General features: G+C 41.9%; 7 protein-coding genes across 12 annotated transcripts; 4 read left to right on the top strand and 3 right to left on the bottom strand.

The window, feature by feature from the left end:
* Positions 1–1,936: 1,936 nt before the first annotated feature.
* PGRP-LD (Peptidoglycan recognition protein LD) lies at positions 1,937–5,539 on the bottom strand. Its single transcript, XM_018100097.3, has 4 exons — positions 5,228–5,539; positions 4,727–5,011; positions 4,229–4,407; positions 1,937–4,165 (listed from the first exon to the last, which is right to left on the bottom strand). The coding sequence occupies exons 1-4, from the start codon at positions 5,247–5,249 to the stop codon at positions 3,824–3,826; spliced, it is 828 nt and encodes a 275-aa protein (XP_017955586.1). The 5' UTR covers positions 5,250–5,539; the 3' UTR covers positions 1,937–3,823.
* Positions 2,536–3,802, top strand: Cralbp (Cellular retinaldehyde binding protein). The gene has a single exon (XM_018100096.2). The coding sequence runs from the start codon at positions 2,536–2,538 to the stop codon at positions 3,517–3,519; it is 984 nt and encodes a 327-aa protein (XP_017955585.1). The 3' UTR covers positions 3,520–3,802.
* Positions 5,540–5,669: 130 nt separating the features above from the next.
* Positions 5,670–7,226, bottom strand: Pmi (Transmembrane protein Pmi). Of its 2 annotated transcripts, none has more exons than XM_018100103.3 (4): positions 7,047–7,226; positions 6,590–6,738; positions 6,344–6,528; positions 5,670–6,288 (listed from the first exon to the last, which is right to left on the bottom strand). In XM_018100103.3, the coding sequence occupies exons 1-4, from the start codon at positions 7,067–7,069 to the stop codon at positions 6,121–6,123; spliced, it is 525 nt and encodes a 174-aa protein (XP_017955592.1). In that variant the 5' UTR covers positions 7,070–7,226; the 3' UTR covers positions 5,670–6,120. The 2 variants fall into 2 exon arrangements, with proteins under 2 accessions (XP_017955592.1, XP_017955593.1); XM_018100104.3 differs by having other exon boundaries at positions 7,018–7,174.
* An 87-nt stretch (positions 7,227–7,313) lies between these two features.
* On the top strand, positions 7,314–9,792 carry Myt1 (protein kinase, membrane associated tyrosine/threonine 1). Its single transcript, XM_018100089.3, has 5 exons — positions 7,314–7,556; positions 7,646–8,555; positions 8,618–8,763; positions 8,826–9,211; positions 9,274–9,792. The coding sequence occupies exons 1-5, from the start codon at positions 7,494–7,496 to the stop codon at positions 9,419–9,421; spliced, it is 1,653 nt and encodes a 550-aa protein (XP_017955578.1). The 5' UTR covers positions 7,314–7,493; the 3' UTR covers positions 9,422–9,792.
* A 199-nt stretch (positions 9,793–9,991) lies between these two features.
* Positions 9,992–11,068, top strand: vito (nucleolar protein viriato). Its single transcript, XM_018100098.3, has 2 exons — positions 9,992–10,126; positions 10,189–11,068. Exons 1-2 carry the CDS (start codon positions 10,074–10,076, stop codon positions 10,919–10,921), a joined length of 786 nt encoding a protein of 261 aa, XP_017955587.1. The 5' UTR covers positions 9,992–10,073; the 3' UTR covers positions 10,922–11,068.
* A 95-nt stretch (positions 11,069–11,163) lies between these two features.
* Positions 11,164–18,691, bottom strand: scny (ubiquitin specific peptidase 36). 3 transcript variants are annotated; one of them, XR_001925487.3, is made up of 5 exons: positions 17,470–18,691; positions 15,293–16,062; positions 13,353–15,224; positions 12,669–12,986; positions 12,129–12,234 (listed from the first exon to the last, which is right to left on the bottom strand). XR_001925487.3 is itself a non-coding variant. In XM_018100076.3 (4 exons), exons 1-4 carry the CDS (start codon positions 17,867–17,869, stop codon positions 11,851–11,853), a joined length of 3,426 nt encoding a protein of 1,141 aa, XP_017955565.1. In that variant the 5' UTR covers positions 17,870–18,689; the 3' UTR covers positions 11,164–11,850. The 3 variants fall into 3 exon arrangements, 2 of the variants coding, with proteins under 2 accessions (XP_017955565.1, XP_089116221.1); XM_018100076.3 differs by lacking the exon at positions 12,669–12,986 and having other exon boundaries at positions 11,164–12,234; positions 17,470–18,689; XM_089260095.1 differs by lacking the exons at positions 12,669–12,986; positions 17,470–18,691 and adding an exon at positions 16,385–16,635 and having other exon boundaries at positions 11,164–12,234.
* A 143-nt stretch (positions 18,692–18,834) lies between these two features.
* Positions 18,835–23,012, top strand: LOC108650802 (TOM1-like protein 2). Of its 3 annotated transcripts, none has more exons than XM_089260099.1 (6): positions 18,835–19,042; positions 20,514–20,965; positions 21,029–21,747; positions 21,807–21,969; positions 22,156–22,206; positions 22,393–23,012. In XM_089260099.1, exons 1-6 carry the CDS (start codon positions 18,976–18,978, stop codon positions 22,579–22,581), a joined length of 1,641 nt encoding a protein of 546 aa, XP_089116225.1. In that variant the 5' UTR covers positions 18,835–18,975; the 3' UTR covers positions 22,582–23,012. The 3 variants fall into 3 exon arrangements, with proteins under 3 accessions (XP_089116225.1, XP_017955580.1, XP_089116226.1); XM_018100091.3 differs by having other exon boundaries at positions 21,807–21,978; XM_089260100.1 differs by lacking the exon at positions 22,156–22,206 and having other exon boundaries at positions 21,807–21,978.
* Positions 23,013–23,029: the final 17 nt, after the last annotated feature.

The following is a 23,029-nucleotide window of genomic DNA, read 5'->3' as shown; positions in this document are numbered from 1 at the left end:
AAGGATACCAAGTCCTGCAGTGTAAGTGTGTGTGTCTCTGTGCGTATACATGTAAAAAATGAGCAATAAACAAAATATTGCAAAAAAAAAAAAAAAAAAAAATTACGAAATATCAAAGCAAAAGAAAAAGAAAAAATAGACATAATTGAATAGTAATATTTATGAAATTAGCAAACTGCAGTCGAAGCTTCGGTTTGATGTTTTCAGTTGCAGTACGATATTAGCCTGGCACCGCAGAGCCACGCAATAGCCAGCAGCTCAACCACAGCAACAACCACGACAAGCACAACCACTTGACAAGCCCCAAGCGCCTAATAAACATGTTGAAACCCCTTCCAGCAGAGAGCTGCATTGGTCATCGAGTGGCCCAATGTGGGGGAACTGTGATGGAGACCGTTGGTAGATGCTGAATATTTGTGGGTGTCATTGCCCAATGACGGCATTTTTTGAAATCTCATTTTCGACTGATGAAAACTCGAAAGAAAATGCAAATTTGTTCGATGTTATTTTTAGCTCGAAGTGCATCTTTTGGTCAGATTTAGTTAATGATTGCATAAATCCATAAAAAACCCACGCCAAACATGAATCAGTTAAATGTCACAGTATTTGCATGGGAGCCCACTGATTTGCATATGTATCATGACCAAATGAAGTCAACAAACGAAACGAAACTGACAAACGAAACAAACAAATAGGCAAATATAAGCTTTACAGGCGAATAATTAATTCAATTTTAAGCCGAAGGCGAAAAAGGTCAACAGAACAACTAAATTTGATATACTCTACTATATGAAAATGATTTTTTCCCATTATGAGAGTATGAGATAATAGTGGATGGATGAGTTAAAGATGGGGGCAGATGAGACTTGAGATGGAGCATAGGAAAGAGACAAGAAGATGACCGGTATATATTGCCAACGAAGAGAGTGTAGAGTATCTGAAATAAATGAGTATCTGATGTACCTGGTTATAGCTAAGGTTGGATATTATAATAGAAGAAAACGTAATACAAAGGGAGTTGAAGAAAAATAAGCATTTATAATACTATGATAAAACAATATAGTAAAAGAAAAAGAGGAATAACAAAAGATGATGACGATAAAGAAGAAGCTAATTAAAAAGAAATAGCAAACTTTATTTTATAAATCTATACTTAAATAAAAATAAAATAATATACATATGTAAGTATCTTGCAGGGGGACAAGTCTATATGAACTGTAGGTCACTCTAAATTTCCACCTAAAGCTAAGTGCTTTGCTGTTAAAGTATTAATATAAGGGATAGAGGAGGATAGGTAAAAGAAATGACTTGCACAAAAGTGTATAATCTATGAAAGTATTCAAAAATCAATAGTTGAGGCTGTATTATATTATGATTATAAAAATGTTTGAAGACAAGCTATAAAGCTTTGAATAGATAAATAAATAAATCTGCCATATGAGCATATATGTATGTATATGTATGTGCAAGAGTACACAAATTGTGGGGAAACAGGAGTGTAGAAAATCAGGTAAATCTACCTCCAGCTGAGACTTTAACTGTTACTGTGTGACTGTGACTGTGTTTGTCTTGCTTTCCATAGGCATACATATGTACAATTATCTGTGTGAATTTGCATGTGCACAAACAGTTAAAAGCAGGAAAACAACTTATGTAATGGTAAAAAAAAAAAACACAAATTAAGCTTAAGTCTGAAGCCAACAAACAGCTGCTGCAAAAAACAGTTGAACTCTTTCTTATGGCGGGGACAACGACTCGAGTTCAAAATGTTCCACATATATAAACAAAATATATACATATTTATTTATATATGTATATGTACATATTTACATCTATTTAGCTTGACCCGCTTTCAGGCAACAAAAGTTTTTGAACTTGAACCAATTCGGATTTTTATTTTTTTTTGGTTTTTTCTTTTTGCTCATCCGTTGTGCGCTTTTAAGATGATTTGAATTTATTGTCCGGCAAGAAAATAATTTACATATGTATGAAAAGCTACTTCAAGCAGCCGCTGAATCAGACTCAGTTTACGATTGTTTCTATTTCTCTGCAGATAGATAAAAATATATGTACACATATATATGTATATATATATATTTTATTATATATTTGGTTTTTAGGCATAATTAGCAAATATTTGCCAATTGAGCCTTGAGCCAAGACCTTGAACCAATTTTTCGCAGTTGTGAATAGTGTGTTTGATTGTCTTAAGTTAAAACAATGTTTAGAGTTGATTAGCTGATGGAGATCTGTGAGCAAAATAATGAAATTAGGGCTCGTATATTAACATCGTGATAAAACAATTGATCAAGACTTCAGACTTTGGTCAAGTTAATTAAATATATTAAAATGTTTGAGATTAAGATTAAGGGTTGGCTACTTTCTAAACCTATAACAACTATATAAATATTCAGCATATTAACACTAATTCGTTTCTCCTTTTTCGCTCTCTCTCTCTCTCTCTCTCTTCTTTCTACAGCTAAATAAGATTGCGTATACACCACAAAGTACAGCAGAAGCGAGTGCCCAGTCGCCATGAAGGAGACCAAGGTATTGGAGGAAGGCGACGCCTCGTTGCTATCCGAATCATTGCTGAAGATTGCCAAGCGGGAGCTGCGCGAGGACAAGTGCACGCGCGAGCAGAGCCTCGAGCAGCTGCGCAACTGGGTGCTAAAGAACGAGGATCTGCAGAATGTGCGCTGCGATGATACCTTCCTGTTGCGCTTTCTGCGCGCCAAAAAGTTCAGTGTGCCGATGGCGGAGCAGACGCTGCTCAAGTATCTGAACATTCGACGCACCTTTCCACACATGGCCACCAAGCTGGACTTTCTGGAGCCGCGTATGACCGACCTTATCGAACAGGGTTACATATTTGCAGCGCCAAAGCGGGACAAGCACGGCCGACGCGTTGTCATCATCAATGCCAAAGGTTTGAATCCAAAGTTTCACACAAGCTGCGATCAGGCAAAGGCGCATTTTCTGACCTACGAGTGCCTCATGGAGGATCAGGAGACGCAAATCACGGGCCTCAGTCATGTGGGCGACTTTGCGGGCGTGACTACGGCGCATGTCACCAACTGGAACCCCACAGAGTTTGCGCGCGTCTTCAAATGGGGCGAACAATCGCTGCCCATGCGCCACAAGGAGATTCATCTGATCAATGTGCCTTCCACACTTAAATGGCTTATTGACTTTGTGAAGAATCGCGTCAGCTCCAAGATGAAAAACCGCCTGAACATCTATGGCAGCGATAAGGAGCTGATGAAGAGCGTCGATGCCGAGTGCCTGCCCCAAGAGATGGGCGGCTCAATGCCGATGCGTGAGATGATCGAGCTGTGGAAACAGGAGCTGGCTAGCAAACGAGATCTCGTTCTGGCTCTGGATCAGAGCACCTTGCTCTCCGATCGTGGTATCCACCGACGTAGCAGCTACAATTCCGAAAAGTCCAGCTCGGGCACCAATTTCGTCTCACAGATCGAGTCCATCGAGGGTAGTTTTCGGAAACTGGAGTTCGATTAGGCACAGCCGGATACCCGATCCAATGGCCCTTTCGATATTCGATATATATATATATAGATAAGATTTAGTTGTAGGCATTATCCTTAATTTGTAATTTGGCACACGCAGCGCTTTGCTTTGTTGTTGGCTCATCTTCCCGGCTGGCAGCTACTGTTCCGCTGGGCTGGGAGCGGGCACTCGCTTTCGCTTTTCGGTGGCACCCCGCTTTAATAATCAATCCTGCGCTTCTTTTGTATACTATTTTTTTGTGTGGAGTACAATAATAAAAGAGAACAAAACGAGAGGAACGACTGGCCAGCGTCATTTACTTCACTTCCAGCTGGCCGGCATAGAACGGCCAGTGCTGTAGCTGGCGATGCAGTGCGTCTGCATCCCTCGCACTGCGACTCACATTGCGCAGCGCGTACAGCTGATAGCCGGGCTGCAGCTTCAGGCGCCTCTGCGACTCCCAGAGCAGCGCCTGAGCCATCTGCAGCTGGCACAAGCTAGGCAGCCACTGGCTGAACTCCCCAACAAAGGCCAGCACGAGGGAGCTCGACTGCGGCAGCTCGGCAAAGCTGCTCACATACTGCCAGCCCCGCGCCTCGTAGGTCTCGCAGTCGCCAGCCAAGAGGAAATTAAACGGCAGCTCACCGATGTGTGCACGCTGTAAACGAAAGTTATTCAATGAGCGTCAACAATAAATAAATGACTTGCACCTGTGACTCACCTGCAGACCATGCAGCAGACTCGCACAGTTCTCGCTGCACTCCTCGCTCGCCGTGTGCGTAATGAAAACATTGACAACTTTGTTGGCCTCCAGCTGGGCGATATCATGCAAATGTGCGCCACTCCAAATATCATGTCTGATCAGATTCAATTTGTAGCCATTATACGGCCGAGCGAGTGCTGTAAGTATATAAATAAATTATATATTAGTATTATATTACATTATTTTTATTAAATTTAATCCTCAAACTGTAAACTTTCTGCGGTTACACCCGAAAAGAAAAGCTGAAATAATAAGTATAATATTGGAATCCTTGATAGTCAAATGCACAAGTGATTCAGATTCAACCAAGAATTATATTTATTTGCAGCCTTATATTGAATTATTTTAGATCATTGTTTTTTTTTTTTTAATAATAAATAAATTAAGCAACAAAGTGAATTTAATTCAATTAACAGAGGTTTCCTACAGCACATTTAAGTTTGTCACATCACTTACTTTGTTGCCAGAGCAAATAGGTGGCCATCACCAGTCCGCTGATGAACATCAAGAGCAGTCCGATGGTGCGCCAATTGATGCACTCCTTTGTGTATATCGCTGGAGACAAAAGAACTGTGGCAGAAGTGGACGATGTTTCGGATATGTAGGAGCTGCCGCCGGGCAGTAGAGGAGTTCGCTCGGTGGGTTCCATGTAAATTTGAGTAGGCTGGTAATTGTCACATGAGCCTGTGTATTTGGATGATGTGTAGCTCGGATGTAGGCCACCGCCAACGGGCGCATGCACTATGATTATGCGAAATGTTAAGCAAACAACAAATAATTACGATAAAAACAACAACCCGAAATGATAAGCAATGTGACACTATTTGTTCGCTTAAGCTGCGCATTTAGTTGCTGAAGAGCTGACTCAGGCAGCGCAACCGAGAGTAATCCACAAAAGTATTTTGTACATAAGAGACAGCTTTCCAGGGAGTCTCTTCAGTTGTGGTCATCACCTACCCACATTCTGGTTGACTTCCATTGGTCTTCCAGTAGTCCAGCGCAGAGGCAGCCCTAGCTTGTTCCGTTCTCACTGGAATTTGCTGGATGATCGTTTTTAATCGGGATTGCACAAAGAAGAAACTGCGACGGCTTCAGCAAGCTGACTGAGCTGCAGACTGAAGCCTCAGCACGCATGACGTTTCATTACAGCTGTTCTACAGCACACACACATACATATATACAGAAGTGTCCATGTACACTCGCCCTCGGTATACATTAATGGAAATATATATGTGTGTGTGAGTATTGACATAAAGGGACCCTGTATTTCTGTGCATACATATGTAGTAGTTAGATTACACATACTGGCGGCAATTGCTTCCATTATGAACAGTAAATATATGTATGTATGCAAAAATATATATACATATTTGATTTCTGTTTAAATAACATGTTCCGCTTTGAGTTTATTTAGTTTCTTGCACTGCTTTTAATTTTTGTTTTCTATACTAATAACAATCACTATTTTTATTTATACACACACACAAAGTAATTTTGCTTAATTATTTGTACAGTGCTTCACTTGAACAATCATTTAACTTAAGACTTTTGGGGCATTAAATACTAGAACATAAATATGTCATTCATTTATAATGCAATCGCGAGTGAATAGCTGCCAAAAATATGCACAACTATAGAGAAACATTCATATTGACATTTCGGTCTCGAACCACTTTAAAAATTTAACTAGGAAAAACGAAAAATATCGATATTCTAAAAGAAATGCATACGCCACAGCGTTCAACTAACTTATAAAACCAAATACTTGGGGTCAAGCTCAAGATTACGTGCCGCTTCGTTGCCGCCTGCATTGGCAGTGGCTGACTTATCCCATTCAGAGTGCTTATCGTTTACTTATATGACCGCCATATCTGCCAAGCACACAAAGCCGCCGATAAGAAGGTAATGCCACGATGCAAGTATTTGGATTGAGTATTAGGCGCATAGCCCAGGATCACAGGCGAGGATACATCTGTTAACGGCAGCTTGTTTAATGCGACCTCGTTGTTTTCTTCCACCTAAAAGAATACATATTAATATTCATTTGATCAACTAAAGTCAAGTTTACATTACCTGATATTGACAGCAAGGATCATAGTTCCAGGATACAGTATATAATCCGGTACAGAAGAGCGACATTGCACAAATGGGAGCCGCAATCACTGGACGGTCATACCACAACAAGCTAGATAATAAGGAAACAACGCCAGTTGCCACTGCAGTCTTATGGAGACAATTGCCTACCCATATCCAGCGACCTAGGTATACCAAATAGTTAATAAATTGAAAAAGTCTTGGTTAAATCTATTTTTAATTTACCCGTCTCATCGCCTAACCGCGGCGGCTCGATGATTATAAAGTCTACTTTGGCTTCAAGTGCCTTTTCCAGCTCTGCTTCAAAACGCTCGTGAGCATTTGAACTGTCGTAGACTTCTCGAATGACATGAAATGTTGGCTGCTTGCCTGTACTGTAATAAAGAGTTGATATATTTAAAATATATATTTCATTTAAGACTCTCACTTAACAACACATGAATTTAAATTCAAATGTTTGAAATCTAAACGGAATTCGATTGTTCTATTGGTATTAATTTTACGCCTGAATGCGGTCACACTTATATGCAGATGTGCATGCATGTGTGTGCAATACAATTACATACTTATACACAATAGGAGACCGCGTCGCAAATTGCATAACTTAGTGAAGATTGCACCATATTTTGAAAGTGGCTCCTTGCTGCTTTTACCTGTTTCTGTACATGTCGCGCATATTTACCTATCAATGCTCTTGCCAAGCATTTTGGTGCATTTGTTTTGAAGACTATAACTGCGCGTTGTTTTTATGGACTAAGCTATACGATAATATATACCATCGGCTAAATCGAAGCACACATAATATATCGACGCCCCGCCGCTAAATATCGACAATAATCTAAACTATATGGCAACGTTAAAATGGATATGTTTTCCTAATAATGTTTGATTGGTAAATAAATTAATTATACAATTATTCAAGTAATACTAATTTTACTTTCTTTTATTGTCCAACCCCTAACCCACACAATTGTGTAATGGTCGACATTGCAATTCTTTGTACAATAAATAATTTGACACGTATAAACTAAGTTGAAGCTCCTCGTGCGAACGAACTAGTTCATAAGTTCAGTTCCTGATTGCTCAACTTCAACATAAGAAAAACAATTCAATAAAACAGAGAAACAACATGGACAAGCAACGATTGCCGATGCCGGAGATAATAAATGATGATAAGCACCGGCATAAACAGGTGAGAAGCACTCCGGCTACAACATGCAACTAAAGTTGCATTCAGTTTTTGTCACGCCCTTCAACTAAAAATGTCTTTGTTTGTGGCAGTTCAATGGACATTTTGACAGCAACCGATTTCGACCGCCCAAAGTGAAAACTCGCTATATTGCAGTTGAGAATAACAATTTGAATCGCAGTCAGTCATTCGGATCCTGCAGTGCAAACAACTCTCAAATAGCGCACGCGATTTCCTTTCGTGGCGGCTCAGAGTGCTCGGATGCCGGTATATTACCAACATCGCCAAGTGCTGCTGCGGCTAGTTCGTCTATGTCCACGATGTCCTGCAATATGAGCCACTTCGAGCAGTGTTTCGAACGACTGACAAAGCTGGGCGAAGGCTCCTTTGGTGAGGTGTTCCAGGTGCGAGATCGTTCTGACAGCCGGCTGTATGCGGTCAAAATCTCCAAGCAATTGTTTCGCGGCGAACAATATCGAGCTGAACGACTGGAGGAAGTACGGCGATACGAGGAATTCTCTGGCCATGAAAACTGTATTCGTTTCATACGTGCCTGGGAGCAGTACGATCGGTTATTCATGCAAATGGAGCTGTGCCGCGAGAGCTTGGAACAGTATTTATATCGCTGTCGACATATTCCAGAGGATCGCATCTGGCATATATTACTCGATTTGCTACGTGGCTTGAAGTCGCTGCACGACCGTAATCTCATACACTTGGACATTAAACTGGAGAATGTGCTGATCGATGATGACGACACATGCAAGCTGGCGGACTTTGGGCTGGTCATCGATGTGGACAAAGCGAATAACCATCAGGCAACAGAAGGTGATTCGCGTTACATGGCGCCTGAAATACTGCAAGGTCACTTCTCCAAGGCTGCAGACATCTTTAGTCTGGGGATCGCAATGCTGGAGCTGTCATGCTACATGGACTTGCCATCCAATGGACCGTTGTGGCATGAGCTGCGCCAGGGCAAGCTGCCTGAAGAGTTCATCAGCAGTGAGTACTTTAATTCAGAAGATATTAATATATAAATAAAAACCATTTCTTTGCGTTTGCAGAAATCTCAGTGGAACTGCAGCAGGTTATTAAATGGATGATGTCGCCAGATCCACGACAACGAGCAACGACGGAACAGCTTTTGGCGCATCCTCGCCTTGCGCGAATGCAAAAACAGGAAAAGTCCATGGTCACATTAAAACTGTTGGTAAGTGTATATTCAAATTTACAATATTCATTTATATAATTGTTATCTATTATGTTTTCCAGTCGAAATGTTTTCGCCGTTCGCGTCGTGCATTTTGGTTAAAAATGTGCAATCTAAAGACAGCGGCGTATCGTTGTTTATTCTACTTATTGGAAATCTTGCATCTGTACAAGCCCATTACATCTTCACAGACTCCGATGTATAATGGCAACACAGCAACCGCTGCTCCCTCATCACCATCCACATCGGTTGCCGGTGTGCCGCGCTTAGAGTTTCAGCTCGTGGGATCAACGCCCATTGGTAATCGTGATTGTTATATCTCCGATTTTCTATTAGCCATGGATATGGATTTATCACAGCACGGCACACCGACAGCCTGTGAACGAGAGAACCTGGTGAATTCGACGCCCATAAATCATAATCATCTAACGGCCAACCGTCAAAGAAGGCAAGTAGCTGTCTTATAAAATGTTTGGCTCGCATATTCACTTATATACTCTTATATTATAGCTCTTCCGCACGTAAGACTCAACCAGAGAAGAGCAACTTATTGTCAGTAGATGAAAACGGCTCATTTGCCACGTCCCCATCAAAAGTATTAGAAACGTCTTCGTTTAGGGGCAAAAAACTATTTACAGTAGATGTTGATGAGGAGTAATTGGTCCTCAAGATTGCAACGGAATGAATTTATGGTTACTAAGCATATATATACAGTATATCAGTTACAACAAAATGCAACCCATACATATGTCAAAAAATATATCGTTATATATATTTAGAGTTTAGTTCGTAGTCTCATAAATATCCTTAGCTATTAGGCCCAACGATTGTATAATGTTAACGCTTCTTTAGAAGAACTTGTTAAAACTAAACTTTGTTTTTATAAAGTAATCCGAATTGTAAAAGATAATACATATAAGCATGTGATATATATACGAAGTGCGATTTGTAAAAGCCGCAAAATTATAAACAAACAAAAAAATCATTAAAATATCAATTTAATTGCAATAAATATTACACTGAAACGAACGAGTATGTTCGTATATTAAATATAGACAATAAATATTAAAATATATTTTAAATTTGGCATTTAAATAAATAACAGCAAATTAACAGAAGTATGTATATGTTCACCCGCCAGCATTTTATGATCAGCTCGTATGTGCGTTAACATTTCGTTTGCAGGCGCAAAAATACACGCTAACAGGAGTCTAAAATTGCGTTAGTTAACCCAACATGTGGCTTGTGTTCCTTGGTCTGTGTCGGAACGTAAACAACGAGGTTTTTGAAAAACTTTAACTAAACATAAGATGGCTCGCAAAAAAAAGAAAGTTGAGATTGTATTCGATCCACAAAAACGCAAGTGAGTATCAGATAGTATATTTTAGTCAAATCAATGTTATTAACTTGGCTCATACAAAACAGAGAATTTTTAACTGGCTTCCGAAAGCGAAAAAATGAACGCCGCACTCGGGCAAAGGCAGAGTTGGATCGCAATCTAAAAGAGGAGCACAAACGTATACGGAAAGAGGTGAAAGATAGTTTCAAACATCTCAAGAAATCGTTTGAGCCGCTGCGGGAACTTACTGACGAAGATAAGATTGACGGTTCAGAGCAAACTGAAGCATATGAAGATGACGAAGTCCAAGTTAAAATCGTGGAGCTAACCACGAATGACTTGGCTGCTCAACGCAACATGCTCGGTGCCAATATAGCTGAGGAGAGCGAAGAAGAGGGAGCACCGCAAAACAGCGGAGACGATGACGAGAAGCAGACCAATGTCATACCTGGCATGGACTTCGATGTCAATGCCAAACGCAGTCGTAAATCGGTAACCGCAGCTGGAGAAGCAGACAGTGAGGCTATGCAGGCAGATATCAAAAGCAAAAAGGACCTGGATAGACTGATGAAAACGAAAACGCTGAAGAAAATTAAGAAGAGCAAACTGTTCAAACAGAAAGAGCGCATGGACAAGAAGACCAATCTACAGAAAACGAAACGTGACCGCAATAACACCATCCGCAGCGTGCCCAAGCACCTGAGAAAGAAACTGAAGCATGGCAAAGCGACAGCCGGCGGCCAGACGCGCTACCGCAAAGGTCGACTAATGAACAAGAAGGAACTTCGACGCAAACGAAGCGGAGGCGGCGGCGATTAGCCATTTAGTGTTAGCCAAAAGGATAAACGATGTAATTTACATAGTAGATAGTATATAATAATATTTAGCTATTTCTTTTTTGTTTTACGGTTTATTTACTATTACACTAAATTGATCGAAATAAACTGTATAATATAATTTTGCTAATTCGCCAGCGCCGGCCGTTTTCTTTGTTCAAATGCCTTATTATTTATTCGTAAATGTGTGTGGTTTCTTTTTGTTTGTATCATATAAATCCAACGTTTTTATTTTTATAATTTGGGTTATATTTTAACACTAGCAATCGGGTATTGCCGCTAATGCTATAAATAAAAGTGGCGTTCAATTTAAATATCCGTTCCGTACGCCATCTAACTTAGACCAATGTTTAATCTACACTCTCATTGTTTAATATATAATATGTACAGAATTTGTTTCTTGTTAGTTACTTAAAAATATTGTTATTTTGTGTATTTTGTATAAGGTTTGCATCAATGTTTGTTACGTGTATCTTATTTTCTTTTCTCCTTTAAACACTTTTGTTTTGGTTTTAGGCATAATAGTTGTTTTTTGTTTTTTTTTTTTCTCTCTCTGTTAATGATTTTTGTGTTTTATAGTTACAATCATTTATTTTGCGGGGTTGTAACACTTTTTGAAAATGTTTACAAGCCCCTGTTACATTCGGTTTAAATCATGTGTATTCCAAATTTCTCATTTAAAAATAAACATAATAAATAAAATGCCAAACACGTTTACAAATTAAACTTGTTAGAGGTTGCTCTAGCTTATAGCTTATATGTCCTAGTCCTAATGTATGCATCAGCAGTTAAAAAATGTTTACAAAACTCGTGTAAAATCCAAGCGAGCCCATTGTTTGCCAGATGCTGGGCAGTAGCCACCACAGCGGCAAAAAACACAACTAATGCAGCGACGTATGGGTCAACGTCCAGTTACGATTGTTGTTGCTGCTGCTGTTGCTGATGACCTGTCGATTGATGTTGACGCCGCGTGAAGCCGCCGCCAGCCGATAGATGGCGCTGCAAGGCACGCTGCTGTTGAAACTTGGCGCCACCACCGCCAAATCGATTATATTTGAATTTGTTGCGCTGCTGAAAATTCTGACGATAATTCTGATAGAAGCGGGGAAAAGAGCCAGACTTGTTGCCGTTCCAGCGCTTCTGACTCTCGAACTCCTGGAATGGATTGTAGCCGGGTATGCTGTTATTAGATTTGACTGACGCCGATTTGACCTTGCGCTGACGTCCACGATCCATTTCATTCTCTTCATCATCTTCTGCATCACGCTTCCGCTGCTCGCGTGCTTCAGCCAGCAACTAGGAAGAAAAATAGGTTCAGTTTAATATATTTCAGTTATCTCCACATAAATCTGCTTGGCTCTAGGAGGGGTAATGAAGCTTATGCAGATGAGTTAACGAGCACAATTTTCATGCGATATATAAATGTAAGAGGCTGGAGAGCGCACTGACTATCGATCAATAGAAATCGAGCTTGATTAATGCGCATGTTTTTTAATATTTAAAAAATGAATATTCAAATTTGAAGTAAATATGGCACTGAATGTTCCTTATCCTATCCATAATTCGATGTATATTTTATCAGTTACATTTATCTATCAGTTCATTTGGCAAAACGGAAACGGGTACGGTTGAATTTATGATAACAACTGGAATCAAACTGGCAGTCAAATCATAAGCTTCATTTATTAGATGGAGGATAATAAGGTGGATAACTACAACAGCAGCTTTACCTATTGGGCGCTAGGATCTCGACGAGTTCTTGAAACAGGTATTTGGGTGGGGAGTATTAAGCGCATTGAAGTATCCACACGCAGCATGGAGACTTCAACACAATCACAGTTCGAGGCAAATTGGGGAAAATTGAGATATACAAGCACTTCTTGCAACAACGGCTAAAACAATTTATCGGTTGGAGCCTTCAAGCTGTTGTTGTTGCTGCTGCTGTCAATGCTCTTGTTATTGTTAATATTACTGTCACTGCTGACGCCGACAGGCCGATCCATATCGCCGTAACCAGCTATCCGTTTCGCACAAACCAAATCAATACTCTATATGAATGTGGGGTAAAATGGTGGAAACAAATGCAAAAATTACAAAACAATTTTCGTAACAACAAAAAAAAGTCATCATGCAATGAATATTTACAAATAAAAAAAAAAGAAAATTAAACAAAAACAAAAAAACATTCACCATATGTAGATATAAAGCTGAAAAACAGAGTACAAAGAGAAAGAGTACGATATCTCTCATAAAAATGCGTCGTGTTCACTGCGTCTCGATGAATTTATCAATAGGGAAGCCCGTTTTTTAACTGCCTCGATTAACGTAGCAAAAACGACGCATCATTGATCAACTAAAGCCAAACTAGAAGCTACAATGCAATGCATTTAAGAAGCGGGTTTTCTGGCTCTTACCTGTTGGTCCAATTCGGAAGGTTTGCCGTTCCAGCTGAGTACCGATGTACCATAGCCACGATGGGTCTGCTTTAACAGCTCGCTGACCGCATTGCCATTGGCCGAAGCCTCACTTTGATAGCCATTGCCGACGCGAGGCGTCTGCGCCGACTTGGCGCTACCATTTAGCAATTTCTGGCGCTTGGCTCCAGGCATGGCATCTGCTGAAGACGGTTTGCTGGCAAATGGATTGTTGAGATTTTTAGTCGTGGTACTCGGTGTGGACTCCTCTACGACAACGACTTCATCATCGTATTCTTCCTGTTCAGCATCAGCGTCAGCGTCATCATCCTCATCCGCATCCTCATCATCATCGTCGTTATCATCATCCGTGCGTGTTATCTGCCAAATGCCAGTCTTTGATTTAATCACAGCTGGCGAGGGTGGCGTCTTTGGCGATGACGGCGCCTTGCCATTTTGTGACTGCCAGCCATTTTTGCTGATCAAACTGGAGCTGGAGTTGCTTGGTTTTTTTGTGACCTGCTGCTGCTCATCCGCGTCGCCATCAGCAGTCGTAGTTCCTGCTGCTGTGGCTCTGTGTTTATTTTTATAGTTGTTTAGACTTTTGAATATCTCGTCTATGGCATCAGTCTTTTGTTTGTTGCTGTTAACATTGGCCGACGAGGCATTTGAGGCGGACTTGTTGGATTTGTTGCTGGTGCTGGACTCATTCCCACTGCCATTGCTCCTGGCATGACCATTACGCATTATGGATGGTGGCTCATCGTCTGATTCACTTGAATCGGCGCCACTGCGTCGCTTGCGGGGATTAGCTGGCTGTAGCTGTGGTGACACTAGCAGCTTCTGTTGTTGTTGCTGCTGTTCCTGCTCCTCCTCGGAGGCGGACTCATATGGCACCAGGCTCTTGAGTGGCGTCTTTGGCTTCAACTTGGCAGTTTGCGCAACACTCTCGGCATCCTCAAACATTTTCGGCATGCTCGGCAGCTGAGGCGCTGTGTTGGCTTTCACATCAACATCATCGTCACTGTCCTCATCCTCATCCTCCTCATCGGATGATATTGGCAGAATATGTTGTTGCTGGTGTTGGCTGGTGTTGGTTGTTAAATTGTTGTTGTTGCAGGAACTTTTGTTAGAATTTGCATTTGAAACTGTATTTGCACTTGCAGTTGCAGCACTTTCTCCCTTATGCAATGACCCAACCAGTGAATGCTTCGATTGCGCAGACTCCTGAAATTTATTCGCCCCCATTAGGAGCTGCTGCTGTTGTTGTAACTGCTTCTGTAGCGAGGACTTGAACTGAATTGAAGTCTTTGCGGCACCAAGTACATGCCCATTGTTGTTGGCATAGCCATTAGGCAACTGTGGACCAATGAAGCGCGGGGACACGGCAGAGGCAGATGTTGAGGTGGCCGTAGCTGCCACAGCTGTCGCCGGGCTGTGCTGTCCATTGAGACGCAGTCCGTTCAGCTTGGGCACAGATGTACTGCAGCTGCTGCTGCTGTTGATGCTGCTGCTGGCCACATCCAGCTCGTAGAACATGATGTACGCATTCGTATTGCAGACACTTTGCATCGCAATGGGCCGTACATAGCTGTCATCAAAGTTGTAATAACTCCCCGACTCCGTTAGTCCAATGGCCGTGTAATGGCCACAGTGCTGAGAAACACCCAAATGGGTGACCATCGATACCAGGCGATAGCTCAAGGGCTGCGTCGAGGCCGCCGGGCTGCGAGCGGCGAACCGGCTAAGGTCTATGCGTGGCTTGAAGCTAATCTGTTTGGTCAGCTTATTACCCATCATCGAAAAGCGCTTCAGCTGGATGCAGAGCGTAATTGGAGCACGCTCCAAGCTAAACTGTTTAGTAGCAGAGACCTTGAGAGGAAAAATATGGAAATATAAATTTCAAATCAAAGTACTTTTATAGAGAGCTACACACTCACCTTTTTCTTGCAGCCCTCGCACTTATAGCCCATGTCCTCGAGGCGCTCACGTGAAAAATACCCATCGAACGCCTCCTCCAGGGTGTCCGCCTTGCGTATATCCAGCAACAGATCTTGGAAATGTTGAAACGTAATCGAGACATGATTGCAGCTAAGGCAGCGAACCTCGCTACGCAAATATCCGCCAAAGATTTGACTCAGCGGCGTCGTCTCCTTCACCAGCTGATCAAGTTCTTTGTAGTTGCGAAAGCGCATTAGATACGCCTTCTCCATGGCCTCGACCAGAAAGCGCAAGAATTCATGGGCATCCTCCTGGCGACCAACGACCATGTGTTTGCATATTTGCCTCAGTTTCGTGTATATGAGAAATGGTCGAACTGCCGTCTGATTGGATTGTGTTGTCTGTAACGTCTTGGCCATTGCACATATGATGCAGCCACCACTACCACAAGACTCGCTTATGTTGCAGTTCTCCACGTGCGCCGTCTCCGAGACAAGCCAGTTGGCTAGTGCTGGTATGTGGAAGAGAGCCTGCAGCGTCGAATTGAGGTAACACGTATTGCCCACATTCAGCATTCCAGCTCCCACTTGCCACTTCCTATCCGACTGTTTCCACCCGATGCGAATGTTCTCCCGCGGGTACAGCACCCGCTTGGGCTTGGGCAATTCATTGGGGTTCGTAGTGGAATTCTGATTGGACTGCTCCACTGTCTGTTTGCGATTGCCATTCACAGTCGCAGCACTGCTGCCGTTCACACCGTTCGTATTGTCTGTGAATGAAACAGCAAATTTGTGCCTGGGCATTAGCACATGTCGAAAGAGTCGCACCAGCAGCAGCAAGCAGGGCAACAAAATCAATTTATAGAGCAGCCACAGTGCGTAGCTGCTATCCGCAATTAACACAGTCATTATAATACATTTGATGTATCCCAGTTGTGGCACACGGAAAATTAGCTTTAATACTAAAATTAAAACGAATATGACGGACACATATACTGTCAGAGGCAGCGAGCGCTACATACACACGCACACGCACAAATAGATATATACACATATGTATAGAGTTATGCACATACATATATAAATGTTCACCTGTGCATTTGTGTTTGTGTTGTGTTGATAACAGCGAGCGTTTACTTGACGTACTCGTTAGCTTTACAAAAAGAAATGAGAAAAAAAAGAGTGACCACTATACACAGCGTCAAAATGTATTGTCGTCCCGTTTTAGCGCATGCAAATTGCAAGTTCTACGATTACGTTGAGTGTTGCCAACTGAAATTCGGACAGCTCGTTGTGCAAATGGCACAACTTTGGCGCGGTCTAACAATGCCTGTTGTAGGCGTCTTCTGTTTCTGCTGCTGACAAAACATGGCCAGGCAGAAGTCTTTGACCATTTCTCTGCATTGTCTTGCGACTTTGTTTTACTTCCTGCTTTGCGCAAATGATTCGCAACGCGCGTACGAGTGTGTGTATGTAAGTGGCTTTATGTCTGTGCCTGCATGCGTGCATGACTCACAAACACTGATAAATACTCGTAAGTGTATGCACGAATACATACATACATTCATATGTTTGTTTGTATATATGTACATATGCTCATTCAAAACATTCAGCGAAATGCTGAGAATCGAGTAAATAAATGAAGGAAAACCTCCCATTGCAACACAGCACAATGAGTGCGAGAGATAGCGCACAAGCGGTGTATTCGCGTGAGTGCGAGCGGGCGGGAATGAGCGACCGCGTGTAAAAATGTTTGCCGCGACGGCTGCACGTTTTTTTCTGCTTCTGCTATGTGATTCAGAAGTAGACAGTAGTAAAAATTTGTAGTGGGCTCGCTGCTGCAATCGCTGTCGCTGTTGACGTCGCAGCCTGTCAAACTTACTCTTTGCGATCGTGTTCTTGTTTTGCTTGCTATGTCTCTATTCTTTGGATTCTGTTTATATACGGCTATCCCATACACCAGCTCGTTTTTCTCACACACACATACAGGGGCACAGAAGTTGCCGATTAGATGTTGATGGTGATGTCGATGTCCCTTTTGAAGCTATACATGTTGCAGGCAGACAATTATGTTGACTTGCTCACACGTGAGTTTGCGTTGAATATAGCAAAATAAACATGACGCACACACCTACACACTTTATATAATAAACAGAAAAACAAAATAAAACACTTACCATGCCCGTTCGAGCTGAGCAATTTGCCTGTACCGTTAGTTTTGTAGCTGCAGTTGGCAGCTCCATTATTATCCGGCTTTATGACAATGTATTTTGATTTGAGTTTGGCCAGCACAGATTCATGGTAGTTCTCTACCTCCTCGTACTCGATTTTGGCCAGCAATACGCGTTTAGCGTTTGCCACAATTTGACTCTGCAGATTATCCGTGGCCGAAGAATCGCCAATTTTGGCCTCATCAGCTGAAGCAGCCGCAGCGGCGGTGGAGCTTGAACCAGAGCCGGATCGGCCGCCAGCTGCGGCCGCCGCTACGCAACCGCTGGCGCCACTGCCACCAAGCGATTCCCGCAGTGCGGCGTTCACGACATTGGCTGTTTCGCACACAGCCAACGAGACGGGCATGGCGCTCGCGCTGGTAGGCGTTTGTGGTGGAATTTTGAAGGATTTTACGCTGTGCTCCCACGAAACTCTGATGCTGATTATGGAAGTCGAGTTGAGTTTTGGGCGGGGTTGTATGGGTGGTAGTGGGAATAGGCGATAGCGCGTTAAATTAAATCGCTTGCAGCGGGATTATGGGGGGAGCGTCGAAAAGGAAATGCAAGCATTCGATTCGCTTTGATTTTGCTGTTGGTTATGTGGCGTAGGCGGCGGGCGTGTTGCGCGGACTCGAACTCAGACACGCACCAACACACACACACACGCACACAGCACACACGCGCGCTTTGCTTCCCAGCTAGCTGTTGTGCATTTGCGCAATCTTCAAGATCCTCCGCCCGGTCGACAACTGCACACGTTTTTATTATGGATATCGCTGCTGTTGCCGTTGCCAGCGTCCGTTCAGCGACCGCTCGTCGTCCTTCAATAACGCTGAACGTTCGTTGCCCGCGCGACTTCTATGTATGTCTTTCTGTTCTTTTTCTTATATTTTTTCGCCTTCAGTTTTCGTTTTACTGCTTTCGGCCAACACACCAACCAGCCAAACCGACGCACGCACACTAACACAATTACACACGCTTTTTTCTCTTTATATTATTGCTATCTGAAACTTTCATGAAAGCCAGTTAGGAAACACGAAAACGGCCGTCGTAGTTTATTTGCAAATTACACATTACGTTATTATCAATTGAATTTGCATATTTCGCGAACGAAAAGTTGGTTTTAGAAAAATAATGACAATTCCTTCCCTCGTGTTTCTTCCGACTGTCGATTCTCTTTCGCATCTCTGTTCGCTTAAGTAGACTGCCCACTTGTCAAAATAAGTTGTCAGCTCCAAGTGAAGTTAGCTGCGAACAATCCGGCCTTTACATGAAGTTGGCTGCGCGCAAACTGCTCCTCCGACTAAGTTGGCAGCTCAGTAATTAAACACTTTGGTATTTTCGGTTTTATTGATCGTGGTCACTCTGCATGACAAGTGCAGCAGATGTAAACGCATAAACATTTGCGCTCTTTACTAGTGAAAACAAAATAAATAAATTAAAGACGTGTAACACAAAAGTCAGTGCACCAAAATGGCTTCATTCTTCAATGTTGGCGCTCTGGGCAATGTTTTCTCAACACCTATCGGACAGCGTATCGGTGAGTAAATGATAGAATAGCGGTCGCATAGTGTGTCTGTGTTAGTGTGTGGGTGTGAATATGAGTGGGTGTAATATATATGTATGCATTTATTAAATTGTATCACTTTTCAAGCAAATATGTTGTGTGTGCATGTGTTTATTTGCGCATTTACAATGCAGCTGCAATGGATAACATTCAAGGTGGCACGGCATGACAATCTGTCCATGGAAAATTGAATTTTCCCAACTTTCTTTTGGGCGTTTTGTCATTTTCTAATTGTCACTCACATACACGCACACAACCCGCTTACCGCAAAGTTAGATTTGTTGTTGCCATCTGAATATTATGGCGAAAAATAAGCTCGTTATCATGTTAGTACGACGACAGTTCCCCTTCCCCTAATTGGCCAATTGTCTGATAAGATTGCAGCTACACATACCACACATATTCAATATGTGAATGTGGGTGTTGAGTATGTACATACATATGTGTGACAAGTAGTGATGAAAAGCGGCCTATTCCCTAATGACACATCGGAACACACACATGTATGTATGTATGTATGTAAGTAAACAACGAACCATTTTCATGTTAATGGATTTTTGTTAGTCATCGAATACAAGAAACCTAAAACAAATAATAAAAATAAAATAGATTTAATAATAATTCGACACACGCACCCTTCCGCCCAACTCCTTGACCAGCTCAAAGTGCGCTGCACGCAATTAGTCATCGAGACTTACGACTGCCTCTAGTTGGGTTGCTCGTTACATAAAAGTGTTAATTTATTCATTTTTACTTTCTGCTCATTTTCGTAGTCACTTACTGGTATATATACCTGTATGTGTGCGTGTGTCTGCTTGATTTTGTGTATTAGCGCTAATTTTCACTGGTTTACTAATTCACTAATTTGTTGCTTCACCTCATCTTTCGTTCCACTTTGATTTTTCTATCTCTTGTTTTGTTTTGTTTTGTTTGGTGTTCCCTATTACGTTTCTTTTAGGGTGGGCAGTGCGTTGCACTCAACAACAATATTCGAAAGTACTCTCCCTCTCTGACTCTCTATCACTCTCTTTTGCTCATTCCCTCATATATATGTATGTATGTATGTAATATGATCGGGTTACACGAACCAAACGTATTGTTGCGTTAACATGATTTGAATTTTTATGGGAAAAAACTTCTAATCAAATTAGCATTACATATTCATATATGCATATATTTATAAATATACCTATTGTTGTTTTAATAGTAATAAAAAGATCTTATTGCTTGCTAAATTTATTTCTGCCACATGATTTTTTTATTGTTGATTTTTATCGCGTAAACAAAATGCGATGACTCGACATAAAAATAAACAAAACAAAAAATGCTCTTGATTGCTTAAAAGACAAATTAAATATTTAAACAAATTGTTTCAATGCTAACATCTTCAAAAATGAAATAATGTATGTACATATTTACGTATATCATACATATACATTTGCAGAAGCTGCCACCGACGCGAGCTTAGCTTCTGAGAATTGGGCAGCGAACATGGAAATCTGCGACATGATCAACGAATCCTCCGACACGGCACGTGACGCAATGCGTGCTATTCGCAAACGCCTCTCACAGAATGCTGGCAAAAATAATCAGGTGATCATGTATACGCTTACTGTGCTGGAGACGTGTGTAAAGAACTGTGGCAAGGCATTCCATGTGCTGGTGGCCCAAAAGGACTTTATCAATGAGCTGGTCAAACTGATTGGACCCAAAAATGACCCGCCCGCCATAATGCAGGAGAAGGTTCTCAGTCTGATACAGATCTGGGCAGATGCATTCAAAAATCAGCCCGATCTTAATGGGGTTACCCAAATGTACATGGAGCTGAAAAACAAGGGCATCGAGTTTCCGCCCACCGATCTGGATGCTATGGCGCCCATATATACGCCACAAAGAGTGAGAGCGCATGGACTATTTACGATTAACAACATACCTAAATTATCTCTGTTTTATTTTCAGAGCGTTCCAGAAGTGCATCCCTTGCCGCATCCACAGCTAATGGGCGCTCAACATACCATATCGCCTCAGCATGCGGCAGCGGCGGCACCAGCCACTGGACCACTGCATTTAACGCCCGAACAGGGCGCAAAACTGCGCTCCGAACTAGAAATTGTTAGCAACAATATGAGCATATTGGCTGAAATGCTGAGCGTGTTAAAACCGGGCCAGGAGCTGCCCGATGACTATGCCCTGCTAAGTGAGTTGACGGCTACCTGCAAAGAGATGCAGTCACGCATTGTCGATCTTATTGGACGCGTGCAGGACGATGAGCTGACGGCGGAATTTCTGCGCATAAACGATGAGCTAAACAATTTGTTCTTGCGCCACCAGCGCTACGAGAAGAGTCGAGCGCAGAGTACTACGGGAGCAGCAGCTGCCACGTCTCCATCTGCTGTGCTAGGGGCTGCGATGGGTGTGCCGGTGGCAGGCGTGGCAGCAGCGACAGCCGGAGCAGCTGCACCTGCGGTACCAGCCACAGCAGGTGCTGTCAGTAATACGCCACAAAGTGATCAGCTGCTAATCGACTTGATTGAGAGCAGCGAGGATAATTTGCCTCAAGCTTTTGGACAGATGCAATTGGGTGCAGGTGGCGGAGCAGCAGCTGCGCCAGCGGTTGCTGCAACGGGCGCCGCCGATGAGTTTGACATGCTGGCGCAGTCACGCACCGATGGCAATCAGTGAGAAATATATTACTTATCATATATAAATTGCTTAATTAAATTCTTTGTGACTCTAGCAAAAGTGATCTGCTGCGTGATATACCTATTGTGGATGCAGCAGCTGGCAGTGTTTCCTCGCCGTACAAGCAATCAAAGCCAGCACTAGCAGGAGCGGCAGCAGCAGCGGTAATACCACCACAGCAACAGCAAACGCAACGCTCAGCCGGCGATCCGCCGGTGGTAAGTAAAGTGAGTAATGTGAAGCGCTTAGAACCGATGTAAATTAATATGTCGCTCTAACCTTTGTTTGTCTAATCCTTAATTTATTTGATATTTCAATTTGCATTACTGATTATTTGTTTACTTTTATGTTCTTGAATGCAAATTTAAATTTGGTTTGTTTTTGGTTTCGATGCGCCCACATAGTCGACGAAAGAGAACGAGATCGACGAAATGGAGGCGTGGCTGGGCAGCTCAGTAAGTAGCAAAGCAGCAAAACAGCAATTTAAAAAAAATTTTCACCCACAGCTTGTTTTTATTTATGCACTCATGGCACATAATAACTTTTAAATTATTCGATTAATCACATGAATTGCGTTTGCTTTTTGTTAGATTTCTGTAAGTGCAAAATGCATTGACTAATGGTTTGTTTGTTCCCAACAGAAAGACATTGATGGCATTGAGGAGTTGACAAGCTCAGAGTTTGACAAATTTCTTGAGGAGCGTGCCGCTGCCGCTGAAAATCTTCCAACGATCAATGCATCGAATTCCACGACAGCATCTGCAACTGACAACAGCTTACGAAAGACACCAAAGAAACCAGGCGCTGATGAGGATCTGCTCGCTCTTTGAGTACGTTCGCGGCAACAGCTCCAATTTGTTTACTCTTTCCGAAATGTTATACACGCCTAACATAATTATACATACAATATATATATAAATATATATAATATATATATATATTTATAAATAGCGCATACATATAACTATTTATGTAAAATGTTTTAATTTGTTTTTCTATTGGCTTTCGTATTTTTTAAATTCATTGTCATTATCATTGTCTTAACACGAAATTCCAAAAATATTAACTGCAACGACAATTGTAACGTATTCCAAAATGCAATTTTATTTTGCTCTAATTCTAAGCTATACAAACACACACATACACATTGATTGTAATTGTAATGTATATTATGTTAAAAAAGTCTATTTGTTGTTTATTTATACATATACACATATACCTTATAAAGTTAATTTATTAAAGAAAACAAAAGCGAAACTAATCACATCAGTGGAAAAT

This window comes from Drosophila navojoa, chromosome 4 (genome assembly GCF_054131105.1).
Source record: "Drosophila navojoa isolate 15081-1374.11 chromosome 4, UAZ_NAV_1.0, whole genome shotgun sequence".
Taxonomy (NCBI): Eukaryota; Metazoa; Arthropoda; class Insecta; order Diptera; family Drosophilidae; genus Drosophila; species Drosophila navojoa.
The sequence above is the reverse complement of the archived record's forward strand: the minus strand, read 5'-3'. Positions and strand labels throughout refer to the sequence as shown.